A 17,461-nucleotide genomic window follows, 5' to 3' on the forward strand; every position below is an offset into this window, starting at 1 on the left:
TGGAAACCACAGTCGCGTTGGCCAGTTTGGCAGCACATACACTCCTTCGGCTTTGTCCTCCTGGATCTTCTTTAGAAGGGCGAGTATGACACTAAAGGGAGGAAAAGCATAAAATTTTAGCCCAGTCCAAATCAAGGAGAATGCATCGATGGCCATAGCCCCGGGGTCAGGTCTGTACGCCACATATTGCAGGAATTGACAGTTAAGTCAAGAGGCAAACAAATCAATTTCCAGTGTGAATTGCAAACTCTCAAGAGCTTGCGACAGTAATGCTTTGTTTAGCATCCATTCAGTAGCAGTTTGATGTTGTCTCGATTCGTGGTCAGCCTCAACATTAGATTTCCCTGCAATATGTGCTGCGTTGACCCAAACATTGCGTGAAATGCACCAGGCCCAAATTTTATTGGTTAATGTGTTCAGTTGTTCGGAATGGCTAGTTCCCATGTGGTTAATTACCGCAACTGTCGTAGTGTTATATATCTGAAGTCTAATATGCGTATCGCTGTGCGATCTATAGAATACTTTAAGTCCTAGAAACACAGCTAGAAGTTCAAGGTAATTAATGTGATGACTCTTTTCATCAGAGGGCCAGAGGCCTCCTGTTGACTGATTACTGTATACCACTCCCCAGCCTTCGTTAGAGGCATCTGTGGTGAGCGTACACGTTGGTCCATCGCGAGTCAAGAAATTCTTACCTGTCGTCACATTTTCTACCCATCACTCAAGCTCGGATTTCACCCTTGGTGACAAAGACATGCACCTGTCGAAATTCCATTGATTGTTGTGCAAGGCACAAATTTTTTCCTGCTCGGTGTGGCGGTAGTGTAGGTTTCCATACATAACCCCAGGAAAAGAGGGAACTATCTTCCCGAGAACACGAGCAACTTCTCGTATGGTTGGAGAAGCAGTGTGTAGAAGCGCTTTACACACAAGTTGGAGTGCGAAGGCTTTTTCCTCAGTTCGCACGATCGTCATAGTGACTGAATTAAGTACAAAACCCAAGATTACGAGCTGTTGGGAGGAGTTAAAGACTGACTTCTCCGGGTGTGTTACGAGGCCAAGGGAATCAATCTGAATAAGTGTGTCTAAAACGTTGTGTACACAGTCCTTGTACGTTTTCTCTTGCAAGTACAAGTCGTCAATATAACCACTAGATATATGACCCCGTAAATGTTGGTGGGATAATGCTGGTTTCAAAAGTTTAGTGAATTTTCTAGGCCTACATGAAAGACCATTTGGCAAACATGTAAACTGATAAAGTTTTCCCTTCCAAGAGAATTTTAAGTATTTCCTTTCTGATGTGGCTATTGGTATGGAATAATATGCGTCTTTTAGATCAATGGACGCCATAAAACAATCCTGTTCTACAAGTTTAGTGATGGTGTTGAGTGTGTCCATCTTAAAGTGGATTTTGTTTGCATATTGGTTGAGGTTTTTAAGGTTAAGAATCATCCTGTGGCTGCCATCTTTCTTCCCCCTTACGAATACATTGGAAATAATTTCCTCGTGACAATGCCCGGTGGGCTCAATCACATGTTTGGACAGGAGTTTTTGAACCTGGAGATCGATAATGGTCATTTCAGTGGCAGACCGTGTGCAAGTGGGAAGATATTTTTGACAGGGTGTGGCATTAAAATCAATTTTCATCCCCACAACAGTGGAAAGAATTTCATTATCTGATGTGATTTTACGCCAGGCTGGTAAAGAATGTGCGATGCATCCGGCCACAAAGGTATCACAACAATATTGTAGATACTCTCTTAGAAATGAATTAGTGAATTGCGGAAAATCACTTACCGCCAATTTCAGTTTTTCCAGTGAGGAAATTATTTCTTCTCGATCTTGTTCTTTGGGCTGTTGTACAGTTTTTTCCGTGCAGTTGAGTGGTAGCCTTTCCCCAAAAAAGGCTGTCGTCAACTGCCCTTGCTGCTTTTATCATGCCGGCTAGTTTGATAAGAGCCATGGCGCCAGTAGTTTTTGTTGTGGTCGTGCTTTGTAACGCCAACTGTATGGCCGATGCAGCTATTCTCCTTAGTGTCGCGAATTTGCTTGGCAAGATCCGTAACCAAACAATAGTTTTGATGAAGTGGGGACGTTGTTGGAACAAATAGTGTGATATTCTTGCTTCAACGATGGCCTAAGCTGTTCGCACCTGAGCGAAGAAAGCTCGGAAACCACATGTCCGACTAAAGCGATAGCATCAATGCTATCGGTTAGCATTTCTTTTGTGTCAATGTGGGCTTTTGCCACCAAAAGCTTATTGCAAGTTGTAACTTGCAAAGGTAGCCTTTTGCAAAGCCTGCTGCATGTTGGCCAAGTGTAAATCTGACTTTCTCTTAGCGGCATTCAAAGGTGCCCAGATTTCGAGGTTTACCCGTGCAATGGCCATGTCTCTGCAGTTTTCAGGCTGCAGGTGTTTTCCCAGAATACTAGTTATTTTTTCTGAGGTAAGCTTATTTCCTCATCGCTTCATAGCGATGTCGGCCAGTTGTTCTTGGACTTTTGGGCCTTTTTTATCCTCGTCTTGCAGGGCGGCTACGAGTTCTTTTAGTACCTCGTCCTCGCTCACATTATCATTCGGTTTGTGGGTGACTTTGCCTTGAACCAATGGTTCTGCCAGCAGTTGTGCCACATCATCATCTGTGGCATGTACACTAAGTGAGTCATCCTCTGCTCGATTTGCGTCTGGGCTCATAGTTATCATTTTCAGAAGAGTCCTGAGGAGGCAGAAACAACGCCGTTTTCGGCATTGGCCGTCTGCACCCAGTGGGCTTTGGCTTGAGGAGTTTTTCTCGTGGACTCAATGTTTTCTTCACAACCCAGTGGGTCAGCATTTGTGCCGGTTGGACCCTCAGGAGCCTGCACTATATCAACATTTGCGCTCGTCATTGTGAAGTGCTGAGTCTGGCAGGAAAAATGGTTAGGCAAAACGTGCAATCGAAAACGTTAAAAATTCTACTCACGTACGGCGATCCCTGCCGAATAGGTATCACAAGACCTGCTCAGAGTTACACCTTCAAAGTAGGCTGTAGTATATATCGGTTATTGTAGCGAAAAACTAAGTCTGTTCAGTGCAGAAAGCACGCGTGTTGACTGACCAGATAGCAAACACTGCAATGACCAGATAAGCATGCGCTGCTTCTCATGTAACTCTGTAGTGACTCGGACTGATGACAAGGTAGAACTTTTATTGGTTAGAACAACTAGTGGCAAATGCCATGCTTCGGTGACTTCATTGTTTAGCAAAACAAAAGTTCTTTTTGTTTTTCGTTCGACAAAAGATCTCCAAACAATGGCCTTGGAAAACTGAGTTTTTTTGCATACGTTATTTCTCCAAAAACAATTACGGAACAATGCTTTTCATGTCAAAATGAGTCAGACTGCCAAAAATTAGTTTGATCCTGAAAAAAATGAAAATCAGCCCAAAGAGTGATATATGCCCTTTTTGCACGAAATCCTTTATTTGGAAATATTTCCTGATCACAACACTGCAAACATTCTGGAAAAAATATCCAATCAATAATTGAAATTCAGTGTCTGAAGAATGTTTGGGAATTATTACTTGCCATACTTGATGCAGTTCTACCTTGCACCTGATGCATATCCCCACTTTCCATATATCCATAAGCATGCTGGGGTGGGACAGAAATGTCACCATATGGCTGGTAGCTTCCTTCAGTAGAAGACTGAACAGATTCTGCTGGTTGCAGTGATGACATAATCATTTGCATGAATTGAAGCTCGTGTCTTCTGGCCTTTTCGTTCTCTTTGCGATAGAACTCGAGGAGATCTTTGGTTGGGTCTCTTTCTGACAACTTCTCCATGCATTCAACAGCATTTGAGCCAATTTTTTCTTTTTGCTCATGGATGACGTAGTCTTCCATGAGCTAAGAAGGCAGTCCAATGGCACTCACTCACTCAATTCTGATTAATTTATTCATTAAAGTTGGATTAAACATTTTTCTCCTACTTCCCCTGCTAAGTATTGTTTTTGTCCCAAAGACTTCTGGGTGAATGTTTGGAAGGTTTTATGGGGAACTAGAAAGACGTAAATTTTTGTGCGACAACATGGCGTAATGCGGCACTGAGGTCGAAGATGGTTTTTCAATCGATCTGTAAACAGGGATTCCTTCGTGGGTTGAAAAATAGGAAGTTATTACACTAATAAACACTTGCTGCAACAAATCGATGATTCTTGCATCAAAATCTTAAAAGCTACAAGATCTATCAACTGGTGGTCCTTGGACGCATCAATGCAATGTCTTAAAAATGTTTTAATGTCATTCGGAGGAGGAATGAAATGAATGCTGTCAGTCATCTGGTAGGCTCGATTTCCAGCTGTTTTTGAAGTCTGGTTGTTTATCCTCCTCCCAACTAATGGCTGGATCACTGGTCCGCATTGCTTGTCCATGACGTCACATCTGCTTTTTATGCAAATGAAAATGTCGAAATTTGACTCAAGCAGCGTGGGAAAAAAATGGCTGAGGTTGTGACTCCGAAAAAACCTATTCAGTCCTCCTTTTCTTCCTGTCAAAAATGTGTTGTATGTGGAAGTTTTCTGGACGATCCAAGGAAAAGGGTAAAACTTAAAAAGGAACTTGTCTCAAACCTTCAAGAAATCATTGCTAGCGAGACCCTGGACCCAGAAGGTATCTTTGCAACAATAATTGTTACAAATCAGTCCACAAATATTTCTAGTTGAAAGCCACATTGAAAAGTTTAAAAACCGACCTTACACAGAATTCAAAAATGTGCAAGGCCAGAATGTGCGGTGGAAGCGGGAATTACCCAGTGATGTTCCAGTGAATGGAAATAGTTAAGCAAAACCTTTGCCTCCTTTTCTTCCTGTCAAAAATGTGTTGTATGTGGAAGTTTTCTGGATGATCCAAGGAAAAGGGTAAAACGTAAAAAGGAACTTGTCTCAAACCCTCAAGAAATTGTTGCTAGTGAGACCCTGGACCCAGAAGGTAATTTTGCAACAATAATTGTTACAAATCAGCCAACAAATATTTCCAGTTGAAAGCCACATTGAAAAGTTTAAAAACTGACCTTACACAAAATTCAAAAATGTGCAAGGCTAGAATGTGCAGTGGAAGCGGGAATTACCCAGTGATGTTCCAGTGAATGGAAATAGTTCAGCGAAAGCTTCGCGTCCAATGCCGAGACCAATGACAAAATCGTCGTCATTACACCTGGGGAGAGCTATAAGGAACCTCAGACCAGCGTTGCTTTTTCAGCCTGCCTCAAGATTTCTTCGGCAAACTGGAGCTTTTCCTTTACACTAAACACCGGTTCTACCACTCTCGGTAGCATCATTGAATGTTGCTAGTAGTACTGCTACTACCATGGCGACGTCTATAAATCAGGATTTTCAAAACGAAGACTTCCCTGTGTGTAAAGTGGGGGTAAGAACTCTTTTTCTTGTCGTAAGAAAGGGATTATTAGGTTACCAGTCCCTCTTCCCAGTTTTGTGAACCAATAACAAAGTAAACATAATTGTGTGACATGCTGGGTAAACACATGGTTGTAGTAAGACTGGTATCTATCTACGAACATGGTTTAACTCTAGCCCTAAAGTTTGGAAATTATCAAAAGTTGCTATACAAAATAACCACCATGCAAAATCAAGTTGATTTGCAAGTAGAAATTGCCAAAAACAAAACTTTTGTGGCAAAATTGAATATTGAAGGAAGGTGTTTCCTCGGTGTTCCGCATGATGTTAATAAAACCAAGCTTTGCATCAAAAACTATTAACACGCACAGTAAAGCCACCACACACATGAAAACTTATTTGTCTGTTGTCTGGGGTAGACTCACAAGAGCAGATGGTTTGGATGAATAAAAACTTGCAGGGATTTCAGATTTGATTTAAAATGAAAAAGAAGCTATTGTGTTTGAATGAAATCTCTGTTGTCTATTTAAAAGTTTAACAGCCATGCATATATTATTGCACCCCTTTCTCCCTGTCTAAAACTGTCATTGTTTGCTTCAGTTTAGATAACATTGTTTGGCACTGCTCTTATTGTGGCAAAGGATGTATTGTTTAATATAACTGTATTTACTGCTCCATTGCTTTTGCATGTTTTAAATTTGCTGGCGTTTTTTTATACACTTAGGTGTCTGTTACATATCAGAACTGAGAGAAAAAGGGCCCTTCTCAATGACATGCACAGCCTTGGGAAAACCCTGGCAAGAGGAACTTTGAAGAGCATGTCAGAGACCGCTTTTCAGTGTCCCAGTTCCAGAACTCACATAGAGAGCTTGTTGGCAAAAAAGTCTTCAAAGAGTGTAAAAACCTCTGCTCTTTGAGTAATCCCTCAATTCAATTCAGAGTGCTGTGATTTGGTGTGTCTTGGTCTTAATGCAAATAATTCTTCTGAAGAAACAGGGTAGGGCAAACTTGACATTAAATCTGGTAGGTGTATGTTGCAAACAAAATCAACGTGTTGGATGCTTGATAATTATGTCCTCAGCTACCTCAGACAATAGATACATTTATCAACCAACTGCAGGAAATACCATCCAAACAACAGTACAAATCACACAGCGATATTGTACAGTTACTTGTAAAGTAGAAAACCTGTTTGCCTAACAGGTCGGTGCGCATACACAAAACTGTCAGTCTCCCTCTTTTCATTGATTAATTTATTTACTACAGCAGTTGGATAATAAATTCTTATTAGATGTTTTAAGTTAGAGTGTAGTATGGCTTTATATCTTGACTCATTGTTTGTATTTTGACTCATCCTACAGGCTGGTCAGAATATGGTACAACTCGTAAAAATATACAGGGATACTACACACCAAAACATCTAGTAAGCTATTTGTATTTATCATCCTTTTGATGATCAGTTAATTGTGTGGCTTCACTTTTGGTCAAGCATGTGGAGGTTTGCCTCGCTGTTCATCACTTTGAGATGGTAATTGAGGCCTTTTAGCCACTTTTGTTGTGTTTTTCTTTTTTGACATTAAAGTGCACCTAACCCCCAAAATTTTTTTCACTAAAACAAATGCACTTGTTATTTGAAGCATTTGAGCAAAAAAAGTTTTGAATTTGGTTGAATCGTCAATTTTCTATGCCCTTTCAAAGTCACGCCCAAAGTGTTACACGACCGTGTTTCAGGGAGTCTGGAGTGGTGGTTGCTGATGACGTCTACCAAGGAACCAAACACAATGGCGCCTCAGTCAGCCCTCTGTACTTGCTGTATTTGTACAAAGTTACTGACATTTCTTCTCTTTACGAATTTGCCGAGATGTTTGAGTCTTCCAGCACTGCAGGAGTAAACAGGGTGCAACTTGTTAGGACACACGATGGAAAAGTTATTGTGCCAGTGTACGATTGGTCAGCGTTCCTAGGACAGTACTTGTCAAGCTTCCCAGCATAAAAAAGTTCCATCATTTGAGATTTTCAAAAGAGGAACCTGGCAAAATTTACTTCAAAGAGTACAGCACTTCTCCTGAGCGATCTCTTCTGCTCCTGAAACACCCTGCCACCCTACCACCCGCAGTACTTCCAGCAAAGCTAAACCTCCAAGGATTATCTCAGGAATGGAAGCAGTATCTGCACCGCGAAATTCGCCAGTTCTGCAAACCAGGAACAGAAGATCTGGTTGCACCAGCGCCATGAAACCACTGCACCCTGGTTCGTCGAAGTGGATGAGTCCAGGTCACTAAAAATGGCTCTTTTAGGAGCCACCAAATCTATAAAAGTCAATGGCCAACATGTGTTATCTACTGTTAAATAATGATTATTTCTTTTTTGATTTGTATGCAGGAGAACTTGGTTCTATAATACAACAGTAAACTGATCTCTTTTTATAGGGAAAAAATATTTTATCAAACTTTGAATAGAGTTTATTGTTGTTTAAACGGTGAAGTTAAGTCTTTTTAATGAAAGCGCCGGCGAGTCGAGTTGTTATCTTTTAAAGAGTCAAAATAATTGCTGGGCAAAAAGAGTCTTTAAAGAAATTTCTGTCACTTCTTACCAGCAAGCATGATAAAAAGAAAAGAAAAGAAAAGACATCTCTGTTTCTACTTGGCACAATTTGGTGATTTAAACAGTGAAATGTTCTCTATGAAAAGAAAAAAAGTTCAACAATGTTTTTATGTTGCTCCTTTTATTAAAGTCACTTTTTTTGCTGGCAAAAGTTTTGTCTTTCGATACGTGCTGGTGAGTCAGTGTGCATTGTCTTTTTAAAGTGTCACTTACCGGCAAGTTTTAAAAAAAAGAGAAAAGAAAAGACATCTCTGTTTCTACTTGGCGCAACTTGGTGATTTAAACAGTGACATGTTCTCTATTAAAAAAAGTTAAACAATGTTTTTATGTTGTGCCTTTTACTAAAGTCACTTTTTTTGCTGGCAAAAGTTTTGTCTTTTGGTACGTGCTGGTGAGTCGGTGTGCATTGTCTTTTTGAAGTGTCACTTCTTACCTGCAAGCGTAAAAAGAAAAGAAAAGACATCTCAGTTTCTACTTGGCGCAATTTGGTGATTTAAACAGTGAAATGTTCTCTATTAAAAGAAAAAAAGTTTAACAGTCTTTTATGTTGCGCTTTTTACTTAAGTCACTTTTTGTGCTGGCAAAAGTTTTGTCTTTCAGTACGTGCTGGTGAGTCGGTGTGCATTGTCTTTTTGAAGTGTCACTTCTTACCGGCAAGCGTAAACAAAAAAGAAAAGAAAAGACATCTCTGTTTCTAATGACACCAGTTTGCCTGCTGTTAGCTTCATCCTGGTTTGTTTGTGGTTAGTTTTTATTCGTTACTGTTAGGGTAACGTATAGCATTGCCCTAAAAAACAACTAAAAGCTAACTGCAAGCAAACCGCGAAGAGAGTTAGTGCCATTACATGTGCGTCTTCTACAGACTCGCAGTGAGAAGTAAAGTAATTGGCACAGGCAAGAGTCAATTACAAAATTAATGTTTATTGTACTACTGACAATTCTCCTTTCTATACAGACGACATCGCTAATAAATAAACAGCTAGCTAGTTACAAAAATATTCTAAAAGTGCACCTAACCCCCAAATTTTTTTTCGCTAAAATGAATCTAGACTTTATTTGAAGCATTTGGACGAAGAAATTTTTGAATTTGGTTGAATCCTCGATTTTCTATGCCCTTTCAAAGTCGCACTTGAAATGTTTCACGACCATGTTTTAGGGAGTCTGGGGCGATGGTACGCGATGACGTCTACCCAGGAACCAAAAACAATAGCGCCTCAGTCAACTCTCTGTATTTGCTTGAGAAAATGGAACGCAAAACTAATCGTTCCGATGTATTTTGGGACTAAAATGTCCAAGTTTTGTCTCAGAATCATTTCTTTTTCATCACTGGAGCCAGAGTTAAGTTTCGATTCGGAAGGCTCTGAAATAAACTTCGATCGAGCACGTTTGAAAACTGTGAACTCACTGCTTAGAGCTTTGAGAGCAATTTACAATATTTCAAACGACAAAGGGGAAGACTTCTTTGTGGACGAGCTGCTTGTATAATTATTAGGAATGGAAAGCTAGATACGATGTGGAGGAGCAGGCAAACAAAAAGCAGGAAAGATGGATGGTAATTTTGTCAACTAAACATAAGATTCCCACACATGTTTATAGCCCGTTTACATTTGTCCTTAGCAAGAATGTATTTTGTCAAGGTGTGATTGTTCTGATAAATCCAGTTTGTGTTTTACTTTCAGCTGAATGCTTCATGTTTATGAGAGCGACATACATGTTGCAGTTTTTGAGACTTGATGACCTCCAAAACATTGGCTTTGATCTATTGAAAATCGTATTGTTTGGACCTGTATTTTTGAAGCTGCGGGAAGCAAGGCGGAAGGAAACATTTCATACAATTACCGATCTCACATTGTCACACGTTTTAAGTCGTAACTCCAAATAACCGATGTAAATTGTTCTCAAAGTTTGCAGTGAAGTTCGTCGGATAAGCGAAAAGGATGTGTTCCCTAAGTTGTCCGCAGGTAATGTTATGCGGTCATATTTTCGATGCTATTGCACAGAATCTTTGTCGCACTGCTGATTTCCAAACCTTCAAAAAACTCTGTGAGTCTAACAATTTTGTTATCATGTAATTCTAAAGGATTAATCTTCGACTTTCATCTAAATCGAAAGCGAAATAAGTGTTGGTTAGCGGCGTACAGTTGCGATCTATTTACACATCAGTATAATGCTTCTTGATCATGATGGGATCACACAACTTTGCCTGTTATGTTATAAATACTGTGGGATTGGAAGATATAGGTTGTCGGTTGTATTTCTACAAATTGCTGGTTAGCTTTAAGCAGAAAATTTATGAAAATAGCGTTCGAAAGTCTGCAGAACAAAATTCCAGTGAGAGTTCTTCAATGGTTCTCACAGATTCAGTTCGTTTGTTTCGGTTTGACAAAATCAACCATTGTTTACATCTTTATTGCACCATTAGCCGATCATTGTCTGTAAATTGTACAGTATATCTTTCTTTAAATCTGGAATATTGCTGCAAAAGCCGATAGCACCTCTGGAAGGCGTTTCTGCGCACTTTTCGAATGTGTATTGCACCATCCTGAAGGAAATGAGAGGACGTGAGAAATCCAACCTTCTTGGGTAGACATCACAAGAGCCGCTGGACCTGTTCTCCTCAAAGTTGGTCGTGAAACAAAATGGCGGTGTTTTGGAGCTATTTTCAAGATTTTGTCATGGCACAGAAAATCAAGGATTTAATGGAATCCAAAAATTTTTTCGGAGAACTATTTCAAATAACAAGTAGATTCGTTTTAACGAAAAAATTTTGGGGTTAGGTGCATTTTAAGCTACGGTTTATTAAAAAAATGATTACGATAAACGATCAGCTGAGTCTTATGGGGTAACCTTGTGGATAGCACGACACTTAGAATTAACTTTTCTCTTAATATACCTCCATACTTTCTCCTTATCCTCGTTGGTGCCAGCTGGAAACTTATTGAAAACTAACACTTTAAGTGAATTGAGTTTGGCGCTGTCTAGACGCTTTTCTCCATAAGTACCATCAGTATTGCTGTTCGCTAGTTTCTTGCTGATGAAAAAAGACTGCAGGAGCTTCAGCACACAGAGGTGCCGTTCACTTCCTCGTCCCAGGGCCTGCTGGACTGCTTTTATTTTCGTGGGCATCACACACGTACCAATCAGTTCCTCGCTAACTTCCTGCGCAGAAGTTGCCACTCTGGTAGGTTGCACAACCTGACTGGTTGGACCTCCTCACAAAGCCTGTCCAGTGTGTCAGTATCAATGGTGCTTAGGCCCCCAATGTCTGCAGGTGGCTCATTTTTGTCTAACTCTGGGATGTCAGCAGCAAAGCCGTTATCTGTGACTGTGGCATCGAGGTCGAGCTGCAAGAAAAAAATAGAGCAACGTTGTTTTTATTTGTCTGCTCACCAATTTCTCCCATTGATAGGTCATTAGCATGACCATACTTAATTTTTCTGAAATATGATCAGTGCTGATAATCAAACATTACCATATTTTCTTAGCCTGTTACGTTGTAGAGAGATGCTCTTTGGGCTTGTCACGCTAATTTTTCTAGTCATTTGTAAAAAAAGTTGGAAATCAGCCTGCTTTTGCAGCTTAAGTGAAAGTGAGAAAACCCTCTTTGTTTGAATTGTATCACTAGAAACTCTCAGGCCGAAATCTTGCAGCAGTCTTACAAAAATTTCTTACCCTTGAAAAATGAGTCAGGGATTGTCCTTCCAGTGACTCTAGGTGTCCTTCGATGTTTGATAGTGCAGCACTCGCGTTGTTTTCCAAGGCAGACATCTTGTTCACCAGTTTGTGTTCCATTCCTGACAGGGATGTTTCAAATTTCTCCATCATCTACAAGAGTTAATGGAAATTTGGGTCAGCTGACAGATTCAGGACACAGTGCTTTTAAATTAGCTTTTTGTGACCTTAGAGAATATGAAAAAGCACATGTTTCGAGTGTTAAACCTTCAGTTGGGACAAGGCAGAAGGGCCAGCACTCAAAACGCTAGCTTTTCAAATTTGATACGGCCGTCTATTAGCCTCCATTTATGTTTAGCGAAGTTGTGGTTTCTAATCAAATAAGTGTTTTAATAGCAATCTGAAATCTCCATGTACAGTAAAATAGTACGGTTTAAAGAAAATTGCTCAGATTTTCAATTTGTCATTGGCGATCCGTGATTTTCTAAATCCTGAAGTAGTCCATTTAACTAATATTTTAAATTTTCCCAATTGCAAAATAGTGATGTTAGCTATGGAGTGTTGTGTCTTTGTGTCGAGAGAGAATGGACCTGACCACAGGTTAATGCATTACCTTAACAAAGTTTTCTTGCATTTGCATCTGGCAGGAGAGAATTTTAGTGTTCGCTTCTTCCATGGCATCTACCATATTCATTAGCTGACGACACTCCTCTGTCTTGGCAGTGAGCTGCTGGCAGAGTATAGTGACAACATCGTCTTGTAGGGCGGAACTTGTCACCGTCACAGGTGCTGCGCTTTCTGCTACCTTGGCCCTCTTGGATTCTCAGACTTTTTGCCAGTCGTACTGCCTCTGCTTCTGGCCGACCAAGAACTCCTCGTACGGGTGGTCACTTGGGTTTGCTTCCGTCTTGGGACATTGCACTTCAGCAGGCTAAGTCAAACAAAATCAAATGATTACCTTTTGCTCAGAGCAAAAATTCCTTCATGCAATTAACAACAACACTTCAGAGCTACACATGGTAGCGGTCAAGCAACAATAGTACAAAACAGAGCAAAAAATCTATCACAAAATTCACAACATTTTGGAGTTATGCAAGGTAAGGGTCGAGTGACAATGTTACAAAGATTTAATTGGTGTAACGAGTAAATGTTAAATTTCAGTCAATCGCCATTAAAAGAAGTTCCCCGGAGCTTAGATTAGGAAGTTAAGAGAGCCCAAAGAAATAGGCGACCTAACTAATTACCTTATTTCAGGCACCTTTTTTTCTTGGTGGCTCTGTGGTTTCTCGGATTTGTTCTGTCGCCGCTGGAAAATTCTTCTTGTACCATTCCAGGTCTTTCTCGGCTAACACTTTCTCGTCATCTGTAACATGGACGTGAAATTACGGACTTGGTGTTAAAAAAATCATAACTGTAACCCAAATTGCTAGTGCTTACGAGAAAGGATCACCTAACTAAAAGATATAGACTTCAAAACATATGATTGCCACTTACCGCTTACAGCAAGGATCTCTGCTTGCACTTTCTTTCCCTCCCAGTTAACCTGGACAGACTGTCCCTCCACTAAATCGAGGTCTTTCTCGACGATGAAACAAGTTGACGTGATACCTGTTTTGCATTCTTCAGGGAAAAGAAACAGTGCTTTTGAAACATGTTTACTTGTTCGCTTGCACAACTGTCTCAGAGACATTCCGCAACTGTTGAGACTGGAAACTATGGTGGCTACCTGCTAACAAATGTGACTACTTAACTTTGATAACAGAGCCTGTTTTATATGTTATACTAAAGGTCGTGCAGATCGAAAATGCATTGTTTTCATTGGATAAATGAGGTGTAAGTGTTTTTATTGGTCTGCCGGAACTTGTGTGTGTTCACATAATAAACAACTATTGACTGATTTATAACATCAATACAGCTGTCAGAAGGCATCATTTACATGGACTCCAGGCATCTGTGTAATTCTTTACCTGGTATAAAGTGAGAGAAGTCGAAAAACTTGTTCTTTGCCTTTGCAAAACAATAATTGTTTAATGTAACTGTAACTGACTCGTTGATTCCCCATCAATAGTTCATTAGGAACTATTTACAGGGGTGGGGGCAGGGGGCGAATTATCCCCTGGCTTGTCATTTGTACTTTTTATAGTCTTCTCATCCACAAAACATAAAAAAAAATACATAATTTCTACAATGTTGAAAAAATTGAGTGTGCCTTATTTGATGGTCCCTGTTTTGTTAAGATTTTAACTGGAAAATTCTTTTTACCACAATGGCTACTAATCTTGCAATCTGATTGGTTAATTTGCTCTTGTCGATAAGAGTCCAGACAACGCTGCTCATGTCAATGTGTCATGCAACGCCTTTTTCAGCTCGCGGTCTGAAAAAAACATTTCCTTTGATGTTGATATTGTGGTAAAAAACAAAAAGAAATGTGGTTTAGTGTGCACTGTACTCTCATTGACAATATGCGTCATCACAGGGATCAAAATTTGTTGTGGAGGCATATCGTTGTCGATTAGAGTACAGACCACGCTAAAGCACATATGATTTGTTAATTTCCTCATTTATGATTAACTTATTGTAATGAGGAGCCCCGTGTTTAGGCTTGGCTAAATCTATATATTACCAGCCTTTCAAAGGCTTACAGCAATTTCTGACTGAAACGATAACAAGGGCATATGATTCTTGGCTGGAACTTTTTTCTGGGTCATGTGTTGCCGATACAAAAGCCAACCATTTACAACAGCTACATGAATGCAGTAAAATACCATGTGCATATGATACTTGGTTGAGCGGTGACAGATGCAATACATTGACACCAGCATATCACATAAGTCGACACCACCCATGTTGTTGTACTCAACAACCATTGATCAATCGCCCTCTTTCTTGGACCAATGTCATGCTTGTAAAGTCAGGTCATTCCCGATATAGTTGGAAAGAAGTTGAACTAGACCATTGTCACAACAGCGCAGAACAGTGACCCCTGAGTTGGCCTCCACTACATAATCAAAGGACCTGCAACCTTTCATATTTAGCTCTTTTTCTGCCAGCAAATGTCTGTCTGCTCCTTTCAAACAATCCTTACAGATTGTTTACGGACTGTTGCAACTGCCTAAAGCCCACTTTCTTCAAATGGTTCATTAGGGGTACTGAAGAGAAAAAATCAAAGAAAACCTTGTGGTTGACCTTTTTTGGGAGTGATCATGTAAAACAACAGACAGCATTGCCTCCCAGAAGTAATTCTGGCTTTCCTTGAGCCTTGTTTGTTTTTCCAGTGTACATCTCAAAATCATAGAGGATGCCACTTACACCACATCAGGCCCAAACCTTTATACCCACTTATTTGGCTTGTTTGGCAGGTACTGTTTCAGACTAGTACAAATTTTTGTAGGGATGATCTGCTCATCTACACAGTGATTTTCCTCGAGTTATTACTTCCGACATTTTTCATGCAGAGAATCAAGAACAGGCCTTACCTTGAATAGTTTGTCAAAGTCCTTGTCCATGTTTGGCAGATTTTTGCTACGGTCATTGCAGTGAAAAAATTGTTTAATTATTTTCAAAGCGGTTTATCGACATGATATCTGTTACTGAAGGGATTCTAGTTGTCCTCCTCCAATATATTCTAATCTACAGCAATTTTATAATGAACATCATTACTTACATACCCAGGTACATTTCCATTTCATTATGATCTACATTAATTTAAGTTCTTGTTGATTGTATTAACAATGATTTAGTAATACATAGACAAGTAAAAACAAACGATATAATCTCCCAACGTTTCGGCGACCTCATGACGCCATTATCAAGGGTACAAATGAGAATTAAATTAACAAATGCGAGTTCAAGAGTTATAACTAATTTACATAGTGGAGGTGGCTACAGAAATACTTTAGCACGGATAGAATCTGTTTGCACGTTCAAACTCGGTGTTAATTGTTTGATGTAAGGAATCTCGTTGACAAGACAATCGAATTTGTTCATGCATTTCTTGAGAACTTTGAAACAGCTGCAGAGGTCCTCCCTCGTGGTCGTTGTCATAGTGCTTGCGTACTTGGGTATGCAAGCACTATGACAACGACCACGCGGGTGCTGTCCCTGAGGACCTCCTCAGCTGTTTCAAAGTTCTCAAGAAATGCATGAACAAATTCGATTGCCTTGTCGACGAGATTCTTTACATCAAACAATTAACACCGAGTTTGAACGTGTAAACGGATTCTATCCGTGCTAAAGTATTTGTGTAGCCACCTCCACTATGTAAATTAGTTATAACCCTTGAACTCGCATTTGTTAATTTAATTCTCATTACCCTTGATAATGGCATCATGAGGTCGCCGAAACGTCAGAAGATTATATCGTTTGTTTTTACTTGTCTTGTTGATTGTACTGAGTACAGGTTTGTTTGATCTGCAAGGAGGTCAATTAGGTCATCATCAAAAAACTGCTTGAAGTATTGATATGGGGTTTTATCTTAGTGGTGGTGGAGGAAAAGGCTCACCCCTGAATACCACGTCATAAACGACAGGTTGCCGCCTACACCATCTGAAATTTTGGGATGTCTTTCCAGTTTTGGAGCTTCCTCCAACTTCACCTTCTTCATCAGAACTCTCAGTGTCAAAATCGGTAACCATATCAACATTCTGGTCCTCATGTGAATCACTATCGCCTTCGTCTTCACTTGAGCTTGAATAATCACTTTCTTCAGCAGGAATGTTTGCCAGTTTATCATAATCACTTTCCCTGTCACTGCCCTTGACCCGTAAAATGACCTTGTTGAGAATGTGACAGGACCAGACGTAGCCATTGTTTATAAATAATATCTGCAGATGCAAAGTTATGGAAAGTTAAAATAAAGTGATACACAGATTAATAATTCATTATGCCCTCAAATCATAGAAATGCATGGTGAACATTTCTAGGGCTTTGAAAAAGTACAAATTAAAATTCAATAGGGCTGAGATGTCTCAATTGAAGTAAGTGTGCATAAAATACAGAAAAAATATGAGGGGAAAGTAATTAAATATCTTTCACTAAAAAAGCATGCTCTTGTTCCATAAGTGCATGGAGGTCTTAATCATGTTTGTAGCAATATAAACAAATCTAATAGGCTTGCAGTATTGCTTTATAACAAACAAAAGAGTCACAAAATAGTGACATTTCGGAGGGATTTTTACCCCCTGCTACATGGTGTTGTTCAGGAACATTATGTAAAAAATCCCTCACGCTTCAAGTCAGGAATAGACATCTTTTTCAGTCTTAGTTTCTCTTTAGAGAAAAGGTCTTTGAAGACACTTTCAATATTTTTTGCAGTTTTGAGACCATAAAGGATCAGAAGATAAAGTGTTTTGTCTTACCTCAATCGTAAGGAATCCACAGGCTTGAAAAATTCACGCTACTTCACAGAGCAAATGCACATAGCCTCTCTCATTTCCAGTCTGCTCTCTTTCCAGCCCATGCTCATCCCAGGAGCTCACAGTTTGGCAGTGAGACAATAAGCACGTGACTGTATTTTAATTAATTATCTTGTTTTTCTAGAACAACAGCATGCATGAAAGGTCAAAGCCGTGTATTACACTGTGACAGAACACGACAGGCATTTGAGAACACAAGGGAAATATAGAAAGCACAAGCTGCAGGCGAGTGTTTTCTACATTTCTCTAGTGTTATCAAATGTCTGGAGTGTGTTATCACAGTGCAATACACAGCTTATTTGTGAGAGCCATTAGAAAAATTAATGATGATGGCACAGGTGTGGTGTTAAATTAAAAAGAAAGCTTATGTTCGTCAATG

General features: G+C 39.8%; 2 protein-coding genes and 1 pseudogene across 2 annotated transcripts; all 3 read right to left on the minus strand.

The window, feature by feature from the left end:
• Positions 1-1,816: 1,816 nt before the first annotated feature.
• Positions 1,817-2,965, minus strand: LOC149116655 (uncharacterized; annotated as a pseudogene).
• A 7,807-nt stretch (positions 2,966-10,772) lies between these two features.
• LOC110051142 (uncharacterized) lies at positions 10,773-12,398 on the minus strand. Its single transcript, XM_089282410.1, has 3 exons — positions 12,282-12,398; positions 11,669-11,821; positions 10,773-11,340 (listed from the first exon to the last, which is right to left on the minus strand). Exons 1-3 carry the CDS (start codon positions 12,360-12,362, stop codon positions 11,137-11,139), a joined length of 438 nt encoding a protein of 145 aa, XP_089138536.1. The 5' UTR covers positions 12,363-12,398; the 3' UTR covers positions 10,773-11,136.
• Positions 12,399-12,485: 87 nt separating this feature from the next.
• On the minus strand, positions 12,486-15,860 carry LOC110051053 (uncharacterized). Its single transcript, XM_020757060.2, has 3 exons — positions 13,163-15,860; positions 12,913-13,031; positions 12,486-12,599 (listed from the first exon to the last, which is right to left on the minus strand). Exons 1-2 carry the CDS (start codon positions 13,356-13,358, stop codon positions 12,919-12,921), a joined length of 309 nt encoding a protein of 102 aa, XP_020612719.2. The 5' UTR covers positions 13,359-15,860; the 3' UTR covers positions 12,486-12,599; positions 12,913-12,918.
• Between the last annotated feature and the right edge of the window lie 1,601 nt (positions 15,861-17,461).

Source organism: Orbicella faveolata, unplaced genomic scaffold (genome assembly GCF_042242905.1).
Source record: "Orbicella faveolata isolate gen_17 unplaced genomic scaffold, um_ofav_v1 contig_12, whole genome shotgun sequence".
Classification (NCBI taxonomy): Eukaryota; Metazoa; Cnidaria; class Anthozoa; order Scleractinia; family Merulinidae; genus Orbicella; species Orbicella faveolata.